General features: G+C 39.6%; 1 protein-coding gene across 4 annotated transcripts; it reads left to right on the forward strand.

Moving 5' to 3' along the window:
• Positions 1-118: 118 nt before the first annotated feature.
• On the forward strand, positions 119-17,844 carry PPIL6 (peptidylprolyl isomerase like 6). Of its 4 annotated transcripts, none has more exons than XM_054021312.1 (8): positions 119-347; positions 1,878-1,973; positions 4,052-4,240; positions 6,046-6,108; positions 6,231-6,378; positions 7,883-7,939; positions 14,043-14,178; positions 16,411-16,452. In XM_054021312.1, the coding sequence occupies exons 1-8, from the start codon at positions 264-266 to the stop codon at positions 16,412-16,414; spliced, it is 777 nt and encodes a 258-aa protein (XP_053877287.1). In that variant the 5' UTR covers positions 119-263; the 3' UTR covers positions 16,415-16,452. The 4 variants fall into 4 exon arrangements, with proteins under 4 accessions (XP_053877287.1, XP_053877284.1, XP_053877283.1 ...); XM_054021309.1 differs by having other exon boundaries at positions 121-347; positions 7,883-7,909; positions 16,407-17,844; XM_054021308.1 differs by having other exon boundaries at positions 123-347; positions 16,407-17,844.

The following is a 17,844-nucleotide window of genomic DNA, read 5'->3' on the forward strand; positions in this document are numbered from 1 at the left end:
TGGCACTCACATAAACAATCCCTCTTCCCTGCACGGCACTAGGACATGGATAATGTATGTGCAGGCGAAGTTTCTATCAGTAAGGCTTGTAGTACAACTTGAAGTGCAGAGCACTAGCCCTGTGATTGGAGTTGCTATGGTGAGCAGAATTCTGTTTACACTCCCTCCTCCAGCTGACCCGGAGCAGGGCTGGGCAGCCAGCAAAGGAGCAGCAACCAAAGGCGGAAAAACCAGGAGACAGTGTGCAGTGGGGTGAGGGTGCCATGGGTCCCCTGCAGTTGCAGCAGTTGACGGTTGTGGGGCTTCTCAAGGAGCCTGTGTTCCACGTGGCAAAGTGTACAGCAGAGGTAACTCCTCCCAGGCCATTGTTACAGCAGAAGAAAGCAGACTGTTTGAAATTCTTCCTTTCTGTTTTTGCTTTCTGTGGGCTCTAGGGACAGGAGATTGCAAAAATAGTGGCTGGCATTATTGTTGTTAAAATGAAATACAAGGCAAATTAGGCGACTGTCTGTGGTCCTAGATATTTTTAAGAAATTAAGATTTAAAATTCTGCCTTTTGTTCTTTAGAAAGTTTAGCGTTTATAATTGAATCTTATGTATGCATTTATAGTGTTCCCTTCACATTGGTATCTACTTATTGGTTGTACAGTTTTTTGTTGTCAAGCATGTGGTACTTAGAACAAACAATTGAAGTATCCTAAAGCATTTATTGCATACTGTGATGCCACACAAGATTTTAAATATAATGAAACAACATCTGACTTGCTCTGCACCCTTAGGCAAGTCACGTAACCCTTCTATGCGTTTCAATTTCCCCTACTGTAAAATGAGTAAAAAATACCTACCTTGCAGGGGTGCTGGGAGATTTAGACCCAGGTCCTTGGTCATAGCTAAGCAGCACACAGTTCAGCTTAGGATGGGGTATGTAAATGTGACCTTTTGTTATGCTAATCCTAAACAGGCTGGCTGCTGAGCTTGTCCCTCATCTTTATTTAGAGCAGTCTAAATTTACCAGCTGCAGATACAGCTGGTGGGGGGAGAAGGTACACCCTGGCCACAAACGCTAATGCGGGAACAGAGAGTGGGGGTTCAGTAGAAGCCTCCTACACTGGGATGATCCTCCAGTGCCCAGCTATCTTGGCTGTAGGGCCGTGATCTGTGTAAAGCACTGCAGGGTCTAGGTCTTTAATTTGTTCATGTTTGTAATGCATTTTGAGATTCTTAGATGGAAGGTACTATAGAAATACAAATTATTATTGAGACATTGCAAACCAACCTGAATAAAGGTCTAGAAAATATACTCCTGGAAACAATTCTGCACTCCAGGAGATGAACCTAAATGCCTAACAGGAATGTTCCATATCTAACTTCTACTATACTGTTCATAAAATGATAGAGGTAACAAGAACTGGAATTCAGGAACTCCCAAGTTCTAATCCTCACTGTGCCTCTGATTCACTCGATGGCTTTGGGACTGATCTTGCAAGATGCTGAGCATCTGCAACTCTCCATGAAGTCTAGAGCAACTGATGATGTTCAGAGAGCCACAGTGTCTCTGTGGCAGTTTCCCCATCTACTTATCCTCCCTCCCTAATTGGGGTAGTGTGAGTATAACTTGTTAATGTTGGGAAAGCAGCAGCTTTTGCAAATGCTGAAAAACCTTTTAAGTTTAAAATACTAATTTAAAATAGTTTGTGTAGTCTTATGTAACTGTCTGGAGCTATGTTACATGTGTGAAAAAACTGCTATGAAATAATCAAACTAAAACATAGTGCCTGGATCCTAATCTGTTTGAATAAGAGAATACAAAATGTAATGGGAATTTTTTTTAAGTAAACTGCCTGTAAATAAATATTTCTTTTATTTTGAAAATCTAGGCTCTGAGGCTGAATTTTCCGACCAAGATTGCAGAGCCTGTAGTGCTTCCTCTATTAGAATTTGCATGGCATGAATATTTACAGGAGAAAAAAAAGGTGCCTCTTTTCCAAAGTGAATTGTGCTTGAATTACCTAGATTTAGTTCTGATTTGTAAAGTGAATGCTATTCTTCTATGCAGTAGATAAAGGTGTTTGATACCTTCTCCAAGTTGTTTTCATAATACCATTTGGTTGGTGCAGAAACAAATAAAATAAGCAGGTATTTTGTTTGGTTTGGGAAGAAAACTAAGGTAGAACTAGTCCAAAAGAGGAGGGCAATGGTCTGTCCTTTTCTCTGTGGAAACCTTATTTTAAATATATTTGTAATGCTTGCAGAAGATATAGCATTGGGAAGCATTAGAAAGCCAAGTCCTGTATTTACAGCAGTTGCAGTAGCAAGTGCAAACTTCCCCAGATTGGCCTGCCAATGTGCCTGGATCCTAGTCTGAGGAGACCACTTCTAGGGTTGAACAGAATAGACCACCTTGCACATCCATTTAGTTTTTGGCATCTCTGCTAAATCTGCCACTAAGAATTCAACTGTATTGGGGGGGGGGGTCCTGTATATCATAGAAATGTAGAACTGGGTGGCACCTCGAGTGGTCATCTAGTCCAGCCCCCTGTGTTGAGGCAGGCACAAGTGAACTTAGACTATTCCAGTATCTTTCCAGGTATCAAAATTAGTCTGACTGGTCTACAAATGCCCTGGCTCCTCTTTGCTCCCCTTTTTAAAGAGAGGTACTGTGTTTGCCCTTCTCCAGTCCTCTGGGATGTCACCTGTCCTCTGAGTTAATTAATATAATCTTTATTCTTTTTAATAATCTTATGTTAAATCCTAAAAAAAAAAAAATGAAAAATCTGCCTTGCCTAATAGGGTCCTTACATATATCTACCATAAAGATGCTTGTTCCAATGGCCAATAAAAATGGCTCAGTCATTACAGTTGCCAAAATTGCAGCTAAGGTCAACAAACATATGGGCAACCTCTGTTCCAGTCTAATCTATTTAGAGTCTTAGATATGCTAGTGATGTGCGTGGTACAAAAGCCTCAGGTCCATTAAAATTAATACAAATTGCAAACATAGATCCGAGAGCAGAATTGGCTCTTAATTTCTTGTTTTATGATTTTTCGGTTACATATGTTGCTATATTGCATCATTGTTCATGTAGCAAGCCCTTTGTCTCATTTGATGAGTTAATGAACGGCAACCCAGAACATGAATGTCCTGTGCACAAACTTGCCATGCGGCCACTGCCACCAGCACTTTTAATGCATAGTAGCAGTGCCCCTATGTCAAGTCACTGCATGGCAAGCTGGTGCACTATAGATTCATACCCTGGCTTGCTGCATGCTAATTCACAAAGTAGACAAGCCCACCCTAGGCCATGTCTATGCTGAGTTTTCTTAGTATATCTGAATATATCTCCCATCATTGCTGTGGCACTGGAGCAGATAATGGGGAAGTATTAGAGTGGACCAGCTACCAGTGTTTTTACTCCCTGTTGTCTAGAGTTGCTCTGTTAAAAATTTCAGAAGTTGCTGAATACTAGTTCTCTCACCGTTTCTTGCCCTGATGAAATTGCATAAGTGCTATAGCAATGATGGGAAAAATCTCTTAAAAAAAAAAAAATCAGTATAATTACAAGACTCAACAATTACATATGTGTGTGCTGAAATGTGGTTTAGAGCCCCTGCTTCCCTTGGGGTATCCTTGATTAATTATAGATAACTATAGAGGTTGCACCTAGTTTGGTGAATGGGTTTTGCCAAAGCAAACCTCCAAGCTGACCCAAAAGTGGAACCAGAGTAATTGTTTTTATGATCATGTTCTGTTCTAACAGGATTTTGGAAAGCCTTCTATAACTTTTGGACACTTATTCTTGATTTCAGAAGAAGTTGCAAAATATAGTTGTATGATTCCTATGTTTTATTTTTCATGGTGGTGGTCTTAGGGGGGGCTGGAGTTTGGGAAGGGAAAGCATAAACACCTAACAAGTAAAACTGAAAAAAATCCATCTAACTAGGTATTTATACCACATTCATCAGCATGGAATCTGAGTATGTATTACTGACTGCTTCTGTACTAAATCCAAAGTGTAATTCCTGCAGGTTTTCATTTTTCTTCTAAATTCAGAAACTGAAAGGTGAAACCTGGGAGTATCCCTCCAGCGTGATGTGTTTTATTGATGGCCAACTGCTGGGAAGTGAACAAGAACTGCTCAAGTGGGCTTATGACAAGTGGAACTACCAAGATTTTAAACCTGTGGCACTTTACCAAGCTATTACTGAGGATTTTTGCACCAAACATATGCAAAACACCAAGGCAGGTTACACTGGTTTCTAATAGGAAATTGTAGGATCTGTTACCTGCTATATGCTATCTAACTGTAATTATTTGATGTGATTTATCAATGGGTTGCTTGTTTGCTTGCGATTTGGTGGGTAGTGGGGTCTTGGAGAGGGGATAGGAGGGACTGATGACTTCATAGATGCATCCATATAAATTTGCAGTATGGTTGCCACCCACTTTTGACTTCTTGATTTGCACTCTCAATGTCTAAGACCATAGACTTACAATGAAGTTCATGCCGCTGTCATACTAAAGGACTTTTGGTGAAATACACTGACTAGTTATCTTGAGCAGAAGACTAATCAGAGTGCTCCCTGCCCTACCTCATGCTTACTGGGCAAAATGGCAAGCCCAACAAGAAATGAAAGGAGACAACTGCACTGTAGTGCCTAGATCCTCTCCTCCCTCCCGCCACCACATGGAAGGTACAGCAAAGAGAAATAATCACTGGAATCCCACCAGAGTTATGGAAAAGAAGAAGAGTTGTCTCCATACCCAGGGAATGGAGAAATGAGGTGGGAGATTTTGTTTCTCCTAGCAGCCAAGAGGGGAGGGAAATTGTGGAAAGCCACCTCCTACTGGCAGCGAGGAGGAAGAGGAAGGAGAGAATGTCCCCTCTCTCTCAGCAGCCAGGGAATATAGACAGAATAGAACTAAGTTGTTTCTGGTCAGAACTGGAATGAAAACTGCTGAAATGCCAAAGAAAGAAATGCTTTTGTGAAATTTCAGCTAGGACCAAAATCAACAGTGCTACAAATCTCATGAGTAAACCTATTCTCTTGAGATTTCCAGAATATGTCTACACTGCAGCTGTGAGCAAGCCTCCCACTCTGGGTAGACAGACTCATCCTAGCAGGGCTTAAGCTAGCAGGCTAAAAATAGGAGTATGGATGTTGCAGCTCAGGCTGGTGCTTGGGCTCTCAAGTCCACACAACTCCAGCCTGATATGCCTGAGTGTAAATACTTCTATTTTTAGTAAACTAATTCAAGCCCCACTAGTGTGAGTCTGTCTATCTGAGCTGGGAGGCTTGCTTCCAGCTGCTGTGTAGACATACCCTCAAGGGGTGAAATCCTGGCTCTATCAAAGTCAGTGGCAAAAACTGGCTTCAGCGGGGCCATGGTTTCTCCCCGGATGTCCAGATAAGCTTCAGATAAGCAGCGGAACTTTTCGATCCTGTTCCAAACACTATGATGATTGATTAATGGGTTAATTTTTGTGAATGTTTCTGGAAAATCTAATTCAGTTGTCATATAATTTTTTAAAAAGTCTTTTTCCTATCAGAGATCAATTTATCCTAAAAAAAAAATGCTGAATTATTAAGTTTGCTTCTTGCTGACTGGAATTGAATTATTTACCTCCTTATATCTGACCAGTGATTTAGCCATCCAGCAAAAGGATTCCATTTGGTATAGCAGTCAGTGTTACTATGGATTAATTGGTTGTGATCTTACATGGGCTTCAGTGAACCTGCAGCTGCTTACACCAGTGATGAAATGGGCCCAGCCTGATGTCTTCTAGTGCAATATAATGGTGTGTTTTGTCCAAGAATGACCTGAAACTTACTGAATATTTTTTGTTTCAACAAAATACTAAATTATATAGCTAATATTTTATTATTTCTAAAAGCTGTTTTGATACCTAATTATGGGTTCATTATAAAAAGAAGCCTGAGAACATTTTACTGAGCAGCTAAACTGTCTTTCATCATAATAGTGAACACTTAGAAGATATTTGACTCTTTTTTTTTTTAACTGGATTTTTTTCCTGATTTAAACAGCATGTGTTTGTGTACTTGGACATAGCTATTCAGGAGCAGCCCACAGGCACCTTGTTATTTGAGGTAAGAAACAGAAGAAAAGAGCAAACATGAGGCCCTGTCTTGCAGCCCTTATCTCAAGAGAAAGGGCTGCAGGATCTGACCTTTTGAAGTTATTTACAAACTTACTTCCCTTCATTTTGCAGCTCTATTCTGATATGTGCCCCAAAACCTGTGAGAATTTTCGCTCTTTGTGTACAGGAGAAGCAGGGACCTCTCGCAGTGGTCTGGAGCTTACTTATAAAGAGTCAGTTTTTCATCGATTAGTAAAAAATGGCTGGATACAAGGAGGAGGTGGGTTTAAAAGCATCTTCTGTAAATCTGGTGTAATTCAGATTTTGGATAGAATAATCAGCGTGAAAAGTAGATTTTGTCCAACAAAATAAAGCTGAACTTAGAGATGTAACCAATTTGTGATTGGCAAGTTTTAACAGGTGTATATACAACAAAAAGCAGTGTCTTCTCTCTTGGTGATCTTGTTCCCTAATTATAGGCAAAACATGGATAAGGAATCAGTAGTCCATATTATTATTTTTTTTAATTAGCCAAAAGTTTTTCACAAGCCTCTTTGGCAAGAAATTAGGAAATTAGCTGGAAACATTTAAACACTGAGAAAATCCATAAGAAACATCCTATGTGTTTTGTATAGATGTTACTTTACAGGAGTATTTAACCAGTCATAGATATCCAAAGGTTTTGGTGACATGAAGCATATTTGAACATTGGGGTTGTGCATGAAAAGTGTCGTCATGAATCTAGGAAATAGCTTAGTAAATGATGAGTAATCCAAGAAAACAGAGCATTTCAGTAAAAGTAAACATAGTTAGGTGTGTTTGAAGGGATTTCCTTCATTTCTTCCTCTCAGCTTCCCTTCTCACCTCCCTGCATCTCTTCCCTGTTTCCTTCCTACTCCAAACATTGTTTACTTAATGCCATTTTAAGATCAGATTTCCAAGATATCCTTTTTGCTTTTCCCAAGTAACTAACAGAAATACATCTGAGGTCCAGAAGAGCAACTTAAAATAATTGGCTTACTTCTGAGGAGGATTTCCTTTTACCTGACTGGCATATACAAGAGTTTAAATAAACGAACACAAGTTGTTTTTGTTTTTTGTTTTTCAAACTCTTTTCAATTGTGTTTTTGTGTTTCCTATACTTGTCAGTTTTGCGTAATGGCTGGGAGTTTACTAAAGGCTTGCTGGCCCTGACTTGTTATATTATCAGATCCTTATTTTCATCATCCCTTGTTCTAAGCACGGGTAATTATTTATGGATACAGGGCGTATTCACTGTGGCACATTTTCAGATACTGAAATCTGTTCAAGACTAGTACCTCAGTCCAGCAACACTCTTGAAGTATGTTACTAAACTTTGGAAACTAGGTACGCAGGTACTTGTATTAGCATAGCAACAAGAAGGTATTTTTATTTATTTATTTATTTATTTATATATATATATATATATATATATATATATATAATATATATATTTCTTATTGTATATATGGAGTAGTTATTTCTGGAGACGCCACCTCCTTGGAGTGAGAGATTAATTCATTCTGCAATTCCAGTAAGGCCCCAATCCTGCAGTTGATAGCATGCAGGCAGACTGTTGCACCTGTGCGGAGACCATTGAATTCAAACCAGACTCCATGCAGGTGCAGCAGTCCACCTGCATATTATCAGTTGCAGGATTGGGACCCATGTCCTTAACCTCTGTTGAAACTGCCCAATGAAAGTGTCAATTAATGCCAGTGGTGAACATTTGTATTCTGTCACTTTTGTCTAATCACATACAGACATAACAGCTGGAAGAGGAGATGGTGGTGAGTCAATTTATGGACCCACTTTTGAAGGTATATTTAAATTTCCTTATCTTACCATGCATAAGCCAAACTTCAGGTAAATAACTGGATTTTCATTGAAGTGTTCTCAGGTTTAGTTAGTTTTTTTTTTTTTTTCATTCATTTTCATCACTTACATCTCAACAGCGGTTTTAGACTTTCTCGTATCAGTCAGGATTATTCTCTAATTGTTATTAACATAGTTCTCCTGGCAAACTGCTTTAGTGGGTTGATTTTTCTGACTGGTAATCCTGGCTTTGCCACTGCCTCACTATGTGATTTTTCAGCTTCACCTGTCTGTGTCCATTTTCTCCAACTGTAAAATAAGGATAATACTTAACAACCTATCTGACAGGAACGTTATGAACATTCATGCTTGTAAAAGGGCTTTGAAAATGTGAAGTACTATAATGGGTAAATGTTAAGTATGGGTTCTGTGCTTCCACTGATACCACATATTCATTTGTGATGATTCTCAGAATGGCCAGGACTGTGAAAAACCTTGTTACCCCCCTGCCTCCAGCAGTAGAAAGACTTTCTGGTGATTAATTGGGTGTCAGCTCCTTGACATCATCAGCCTGTTAGCCACCCAAACAATCTCCTCAGGGCTCTTCCTGCCCTTACTTTCCTTGACAGCTGTAACCAACAGATGCACCCTAGTCCCCAAGCCCTTTGAAGCATTTCCCTCTAGTGTTCAGCCCCTTATTGACTGAACACTAACAGTAATACTGTGCCTGCTGCCCCGAGGGAACACTATACACACCAGCTTCCACAATTCAACTCAGGATCAGCTCTTTGTGCAATACCACAGCACTAAGATAAGTTTATAGCTAAAACAATCATAAATTTATTATCAAAGACCAAGATATAAGAGATAGTGATTAAGAATAATGGATATAGAAGGATTACATATAAAACAAAATAAGTATATGCTTTTTAGAGACTAAACTTAACAGGCTAACCTCCTGTCTAAAGCAGTCTTATCTCACCCAAAGGCTTTTATAGTATTTCCTTCCAAGGCTGGTTGAGATCCCATTTTTTTTTAATGTAAATGCACTCTCTGTTTACTTCCATGGTGCAGGATAAAGGGGTTTCTCCTTGACTTCTGCTTATATCCCAGAGTTCTTGGTCTGTCTTCAGTGACAATAGAACCCCCGTCTCTTGTTTTTTCTATTGATTTCATATCCTCCTGTTAAATGACTCCCCACTGTTATTTACAATGCTTACTTTACCTGCGGACCAACAGAGACCGGTGAACGAACATGCTTTGTCTGGCAGAAACCTGTTTGTCTACTCTCTCTTAATACAGACTTTAGGAACATATTTTTAGTATACATACATAACTTTTTAAATAGTATCTGTACATACATTTGATGACAATATTCATAACCAGTGGGGCACTGGCTTTCATTTAAGACCTCACATGATTTTCTTCATGGATAAATATTATGAAAGAGGTGCGTTACGTATAGTGAGTTTGTCAAGCCTGCTAGGAGTTGCTGTTACAGAAGAGCAAAACCTTTGCCAGCTGGCACCAATGGGCCTCTGTGTCACATCATTATACTGGGATGGTTTAAATATGCTGAAATTAATGGAAGTTACTTGTTTTTCACTCTGAGAAAACTGGAATCAGGCAGCTTTGGAGTCTTAGGACCAGATTTTGATCTCATTTATACAGCATTGTTACTTCACTGACTTTATGGAGTTACCCCTGATTCTCACCAGAGTGAGATCAGAGCCAGACCCTTAGCCTCTCAACTCTACCTGTGAGAATCTAGAATTACTGAACAGGAGCTACATATCATAACATCAAACCAAAGGTGCAAACCCCTATAATCATAAGAATAATAAAATTGTCAATGGCAGAGCAATATTTAAGAACAACAACTCAAATAAACAGTCGAAGCAGCAATTTAAAGGGGGAAGGGTCTGTTTAGATTAACAATTAGCCATAAAGATATTTTATGACCGTTAAAGCCAGCTGGGAACTAGTCTATATTCTCTTACATAAAGCGTCCTTACTGCCAGTGTTGCAAATTATGTCACATTTCAGCAAACTGGCCATCAGCCTACAGTTTAGAACTGCCAAGTGTAACTGCATGCAGTGTAGTTGTAGCCGTGTTGGTCCCATGATATTAGAGAGACAAGGTGGGTGAGGTAATAGCTTTTATTGGACAAACTTCTGTTAGGGCTGGTCTACACTGGGGGGGGGATCGATCTAAGATACGCAACTTCAGCTACGAGAATAGCATAGCTGAGGTTGACGTATCTTGGATCGACTTACCTCCCGTCCTCATGGCGCGGGATCGATGGTCATGGCTCCCCCATCGACTCCGCTTCCGCCTCTTGCCCTGGTGGAGTTCTGGAGTCGATGGGGAGCGCGTTCGGGGATTGATTTATCGCATCTAAATCGAGACGCGATAAATCGAGCCTTGATAGATCGATTGCTACCCACCGGTCCAGCGGGTAGTGAAAACGTACCCTTAGTGAGAGAGACAAGCTTTCAAGCAACACAAGGCTCTTCTTGAAGTCGGTCCAATAAAAGATATTACCTCACCCACCAAGTGTAACTGCAATCTTTGTTTTCAAAGACAGTTAAGTTTTCAGTGACAAGAAGAAGTGATTCGCACCTTGAGACTGCAGGACTAAGCAAAAGGGCCTAAGTTTGCATTTAAACTATATCCAGGTAATTGGACTGTTTTTAGGAACATATGAATTATTGCTACGGTGCTGCCTTGCTGGAAAGTAGCATAGACATGGAGGAAAGTTTACAGGAACTTTCAAGTCATTGAAAATTAAACAAATGATTCCCACAAAGCCTGCAACCTTTTCTCAGAGTCCCTGTCACTTTCCCTCAGGCAGCACTGCACATTGCCTACCAAAAATTTGGCAAGAGAAAGTCGGAGAGTGGCCTGTCCTCCTTCCAACATCACATGCACTTGGAGTAGTGTGAAGCATAGATCCTCAGAAGACAGGATTCTCAGCAAGAAAGTAACCTGTTTCCTGGGGAAACCATCAATCAGGTCTATAAGATAAATCAATGGAAACCAAGACATTTTAATAACATGCTGGATATCTTCATTCGATTCCTCTTCCCCACCCACGCTGCATAGATAATTAATACAGACGGTACTGGAACACTACCAGTTATGCATCTGCTATTCTTTATATGTTCTCTTTCAGTGCACTTGCTCCAGAGCTGTTCTGGAAATTGTGGGCTATCCTGCTGGCAGGAACAATCTGGGCACTCCTAAACAAACAGCAATGTGCACTGGGCAGCCCCAGCTGGGAGAGTGTGCGCCTGAGGCACAACCTCTGCCATGCTTCTCCTGGACTGGTGTAGCTCCACCCACTCTGTGCAGGACTGTGGCATAAATGCCACTCTAGTCCTTAATATTTTGTAGTGCTTTACATATACAACATGCTGTTCCAATGTTAATCCTCACAACATCCATGTGAGGTAAGTAGTGTGTTCTCCATTTTACAGATAGGGAAAACTAAGAGAGGAAAAGTGACTAGCCCAAGGCCACACAGCAAGACATTGACAGAGTCAGGATTATCAAATTAGAGGATTTAGTGACTTGAAACTCTGTGTGTGTTCCTCCAGACAAACCCAATACCTGTCATTGGTTATCTTGGAGAGAAGCTTGTCTTTTATCACTCTTGTAATTCTGTTTGAGGCAGCAGTAGATATTATAGGATTAGGAAAGTAATTTAATTTTAAAATAGACTTAATTTGAGTTCTGTCAACCTTATAATTGTCCCTAAAAGGAATTTTATTACCCTCTTTCACACACCACAAATACCAATTCTTCAAAAGAGAAGATTGTCCATATTGTACCCTCTTTTAAAATTAAAAGATAATTCTTTTCAGTCCTTTATAAAGGTGCTCACTCAGATATGGAATTTTAATGTGATGATTATATGGCTTTCCTACTGTTTTCCACCAAACTATTTACATAGATATTTTTGCTGTCTGAGAACAGTGACACATGCCACTCACATATGCTAAGATTCTATGAATGTCCACAGTTGACAAACATCCATTCACTGCAATATTCTGTGAAATGAATGGGATGTTTCTACATTTCCCTGAAATTAGCGCAAAATACTGAGGTAATTACAGAAAACCACTTGGACTGAAGTGTCGTTTTTTTTAAAACAAAGAAGCCTAATCCAAAATTACACTGCTGAAGTCATTACTGCAATTCGCAAGTAGCAGCATAGGAGCAACTGTTTCATTTAGAATTTAATTGCCATTTTTATTAATTAGTTTGGGAGAACAACCCTCAAATAGAGTAAGAATAACAAAACAGGGAAGAATAATAAAGTCCCTACTCACATCTTCAGCCCAAATTTCCATCAGTCCTTTTGAGTTTGTGAAGAGCTCTCCTTGGGTTCTTGCTTACACAATATGATATATCCGCCTAAGCAGCAAAGGGGCTTAGAGATGTTTCAGCTTGCAGATCTGTATCAATTCTTCCACCATCCCCATCCCCCAGGCATATCTCACATTCCTTCTGTGACCTCCTGTCCACCAGTATTCATTCTCTGAGGCTTTCCACCCTCTTTCTTTCCCTCCCTGGCCTCCCTCTCCTCAGCTGACTCATGTTCATCAACAACTCTTTTCTCTTCTGCACCCTGTTCCTTGGGCTCTCCCACCTCCAAAATGTGTCTTACACTTTGCATCCATTACTCTTCTGCATCACGGAATGCTTCTGGAGAAAATCCAGGGACCACTCAGACTTCCTCAATTAAAAATCTGTTCTTTGTGCTATGAGTGTATTTGCTAAACAACTCTCCATCTTCTCCATGATAGCCTGTCATCCTTCCGAAATCCTGCTGCAAATATCTAAATTACCTGCCACTCCAGCCATGTTCTACCCCTCAACTAATCCCCTCACCCTTCACAACAGTCCTAAGCAACTTGTCCTGGCCTTCAGGTCCCTGCATAAGCTGCTGCCTACCTCTCTGCTCTTTTAGCTCTTCTCCCCATCCCTGCTGTAACTCCTTTGACTTCAGTTTGCTTTTTATTTGCTCTTGTTAACTCTCCATATGCAGCAAACAGCACCGAGGGAGTCTTCTAAATAAACATGCCAGTTATTGTAAGCTGTTCTGATAAAATAGCTTCTGTTTGTGGTTTAGTTAATTGTGTTTAAGCATGGCATTGTGTAATGTGTACTTTGGTAAGGAAAGTAAGCTCTGCGGTGACAATGGCTGCATTGGATTTTTGGATTTTCTCTGATCGCTGCACAGAACACTGAGCAAAGGTGGAAAGAAAATTGTAGCCCAGTGTCTCTTTTCATCCTCATCCCTGTCTAATGCCAAGGGAAGAAACTGCAATAAATCCAGTGTTGTCACCACTGCTAACTCTCTCCCGCTTTATCACATCCCATAGCCACAGCTGGCCTTTAATCATATAGTTCCCAGAACATGATAGAACTTGGTGCTCCCTAAAAATTAGCAACTGGAAGTTAATATGGAGGGTTAGAATGAGAGTCTAGGAGTCAACAGTTCTGGGTTCTACTTTTTCTTCTGCTGTTGACTTACCGTCTGACTCAGGACAAGTCATTATGGCACAGAACTATGAGTACTTAGCACCACTGAAAATCAGGCCTTTCACTTCTCAGTGCCTCAGTTTCCTCATCCATAAAATAGGAATAATGCTAACCAGCCTATACACTGTTATTTCTCAAATATCCTCAAATAAAAGATGCTATAGCAGAATTGTCATAATATTAAAAAAGTCTGCAGCATGTTAGCAACTACATTTTGAATATTTATCACTAAGGTTTTTTTCCAGGAGGATAACCCAAAATTATTTCTAAACCTCTTTCTAGGAAGCAGAATCCAGTGATCCAGAGTCAAAGGAAGCTGTAGTCCCCTTCATTTCCATTCAGTAGCTTGGGGGCAAGTTGAAGGGAGACCTGCTGAAAGGCTCCCAATGTACAGTATATAATAGGAAAGAAAGTAATAAGAATGGGGGAGAGGGAGAAGGAAGCAAGAGGCGAGAAAGGGGTTGTAGAAGAGGAGGGGCTGTAGCAGTTGGAACAGTGAGTAAAAGTGGAAGGAGGCAAACTAAATCTATGATCATTTATTACTGTAAACTTTCTAGATGAAAACTTTTCCATTCCTCACAACAAAAGAGGGATTCTTGGGATGGCCAACAAGGGACGTCACAGCAATGGTTCACAGTTTTATGTCACGCTACAGCCAGCTCCCTATATGGATAAAAAATATGTGGCTTTTGGGTATGTATACTACAGAGACATCATTTTAAAATGTTTTTTAAAAAGTACTCCTAGTTATCTAAGACACCATTGCCCAAGATTGAGATTCTGTGCTGCATCTCTGAGAGGCACAGCACAGAACTCACAGGTCAGGGACGGAGGGTTTAAGGCACTTTTGCACCCTCCCAGTCTGAAGCTACACCAAGGGCTAGAGAGGCTCCTGGCAAAACAAGGCAGGTCTGGGGCCCTCTGTATGTCCAGGTCTATACAGTAGACTTTTGCTATCATAGCTGTGTTGTTCAGAGGTGTGATGAGGTGCTATTGCTGACTGACATAGCTGAGCCAGCAAAAATCCCTAGTGTAGACAGTGTTATACCTGCAAAACGGCACTCTTACTGGTATAATATATTTCACTCAGGCAGGCTAGAATAAGCTATATTGGAAAAAGTATAGTTTTGCCAGTATAAGCTACATCCACACTAAAAGCACTTTGTCAGTACAGCATACTAGTAAAGTTATATGGACAAAGCGCTCCTAATGTAGACCTGGCCTAAGAAAAAACAGCCTCCCAAAGATTGCAAAGATGTCCTGGGAAAGCAATATAGAGCTGCCTCTGCACTGCTTGCGCCAGGGGAATCCTTCCCCAGCCAGAGCCAGGAGTGAAATCCTGGCCCCATTGAAGACAATGGCAAAACTCCCAATGACTTCAGTGGAGGCAGGATTTCACCCTGGAGCTTTTAAGATCCTTTTACCCAGCTAGCAGTTCCTAGCATAAAGGGACTGGGAGTGTGGGAAGCACAAGACTCTCATGCCAGGGTTATTATTGTCTAATGCACCATAGAGGAGTACAGCATTTCAAAAGCAAAAAAAAAAAAAAAAAAAAAAAAGCATACCAATACAACATGCAAAAAACAAACTTAAAATAAGTTCTAACTGGATGTGTTTAAATCAGTGGCATCTGACTTTAATTTCTATACTGTACACTGGAGTCTCTTGTTATCTTACCAGGAACTCCCTGCTTTATAAGCACAGGAAATTTCAAGCACTGCTCTTATAACATTGCCCAGTGTATAAACATATTAGGAGCTTACTCCAGCAAGAGCAGAGTGCCGCAAAGAGGGCAGTTCAGCACTATATGGAGTTACCATGCTATAAATTGGCACACCACTCCTTACGCCTTGGCATTCCACAGGTATGCAACAACATGCAATAGAAACTTTCACATTAAAATAGCTACTGCACACCTCATTGGCCTGTCCTGGACGCACGTTCCACATTCGTGATCCATTCACAACCTTCTAACATATCCTCCCCCCATCCCCAATACCTATGCCAAAGATAAGGTGCAGAGTTCTCTACATGAACTGCTAGCAAACCCATGTGTACACAGCTTAACAAAGGGTTTTATAAGATTGAGCCCTACACATTGCAGCTCAGGACAGTTTAGAATTGTAAATTGTTGTATCGGTTTCATGATTCAGATTAATTAAGAAGAAAACTGATCTAAGTCTTCGAAAAGTGTGTGTGAGAGAAAAAGAGAGAGAGACTAAACCATTTTAATTAAATGCAGAACAATTTCTGACAATATTCCTCTTGACCTTTTTCTTCTTGAAATGGAAGAAGGGTAGTAGATATCATGGACACTTGTAGCCACAAAATTCTGGAAAGGTGTCTACATGCTGCAGCATATATTGCTTTGAATAATTACAGCTACAGATAGCTCAAAGTATAGCATTTTTCTATCTCCTAAAATGCTAAATAGTGGGATATTTTCAGAGCAAACAGCTGGAATGTTAGTTTGCTGTGAAGAACAATCCTATAAAGAAAAGAACATATAAGACATGAACCCTTTATTTTAAGAGACAGCTATATTGAGAAAACTATAGTTATGTTGTTATAGCCTAATAAAAGGAATTCAGGATTTCTAACTGACTTGCTCTGACCACTAACAGGCACTGAAGGTAGATAACACAGTTGTATTCACTACTAAATTATTGTGTTTCCTGATCTTCAAATTGTTGGTGTATTTTCCTGATCCTCTACCCATATGCATCATTTATACATATGTATGTTCCTACATTTTTGTTAAATCATGCACATTTAACATAACTTGTATTGGAAAATGAATACCATGGAACTCAAATGGTCAAATAGATTACTAAAAGTATAGAGCTTTATGGTAGTGATCAGATAGTTAACTATAATTTTACTGACTTTTTATGTATATATAATTTCCACCTTTACTTTAGACAGCTGATTGAAGGTACAGAAGTTCTTCAGAAACTAGAAGATGTATCTACGTACAATGAGAGGCCTGTAGTAGAATGTAAAATTATTAACTGTGGTGTTCTTGTGCCTTGATTACAGCCAATTTCACTTCCTACTGTAATGTGTAAAAATGCATATGTTTCTGACCAGCCTTTTATAGATTTTGTAGGCTTTTTTAATCTAAAATAGCATTTTTATACATCTAAACTTTAGCTTGATATTTTTTCTATTCTAAACATGTTCATGGCTTGTTCACACACATTCTTACATTAATATACTAATGGGCCTGGGAATTTAACTTCATGCCGTTATATAGCTATACAAATTATTGTGTAAATATGGATGTCCAGTGAGAGATTACATTACTGTAGGCTGCACTATAAATAATCCTATTAAGTAGAACACCAATTAGGACTACTTCATAAATGAATTTGCTATTGATTGTGTCCATTCATCACAATCAGTTATTTACCTTTGGCCCAATTCTGCCATTCTTGAGTCACACTAAGTCAGACCTTACACCACTGGTAGTACTATTAAAATCAGTGCATGTGGGGTAAGGTACAACTCAACATAAGGGTGGTACTGGGTGGTCTCTGAATATTAGAGGTCTGATCTTGCTTACACCAGTTTAAACCAAGAGTTACCACTGAAGTCAATGGAGCTACACCAGAGTAAAACCATTATACATAACATTAGACCCAGGCCCTAGACATATTTAATTATTTTGTTTCCAGATTGTATCAAATTATTAAGATATTTGTACTCAACTGAGTCCATTAAAATGCTAAAATTACTCCAAAACAGGAAATTATAAACTATACCCTATTTGCAAAATCTCATGGATATCTTGGATAAGTGAATAGCAATGAGTAGATGTGGTTTCAGTGAGTGTGGAAGTTCCACATAAAGAAGTCAATGTTTATCTAAATGCTGTAAAAACACTTTTATTTGTGACTCAGGAGACTAAACACACAATTCATTGACAGTTGCCGTAGTAGTAATTTCTGAGATGAAAGATCTCTCTTAGGCATAGCACAGGGGTAGTGACAGCAGCTGGTTTCAACAGAAGCTGGCAAATGGCTGGCAAGAGTGTGGAAAATGAAAAAGTGTCCCAGAATCTCAAGGAAGGTAATCTATAACAATTAAAATCTCTCTAACATGTCTGCAACTGGCAAAAGTCTTTGAATTTTTACTTTACCTTCCTGTGTAAAGCACTCTGAAAGCAACAGATGAAAATTTCTAAGAGCTAAGTATAACAATGACTTTTTGTGTTAGCATTTGGATTCTGGTAATCAGAACTAATAGAATTTCCCACTGTCATTTGATTATAGAATTATTATCTTCATTGCTTCGTTCTATGCCAAAGTTGAAATGGACAAGTTAATAGATTTTCTAATTAAAAGAAAAATGACTGGA

Source organism: Malaclemys terrapin, chromosome 3 (assembly GCF_027887155.1).
Source record: "Malaclemys terrapin pileata isolate rMalTer1 chromosome 3, rMalTer1.hap1, whole genome shotgun sequence".
Taxonomy (NCBI): Eukaryota; Metazoa; Chordata; order Testudines; family Emydidae; genus Malaclemys; species Malaclemys terrapin.

What these genes read in the sequence shown, in the direction of transcription:
- PPIL6 (XM_054021308.1), top strand. Translation starts at nt 264, where the DNA reads ATGGGTCCCCTGCAGTTGCAGCAGTTGACGGTTGTGGGGCTTCTCAAG. An exon ending in ATTTACAGGAGAAAAAAAAG is followed by an intron (nt 1,974 to 4,051) that starts GTGCCTCTTTTC and finishes TTCTAAATTCAG; the next exon opens with AAACTGAAAGGTGAAACCTG. An exon ending in AAAAAATATGTGGCTTTTGG is followed by an intron (nt 14,179 to 16,406) that starts GTATGTATACTA and finishes CCTTTACTTTAG; the next exon opens with ACAGCTGATTGAAGGTACAG.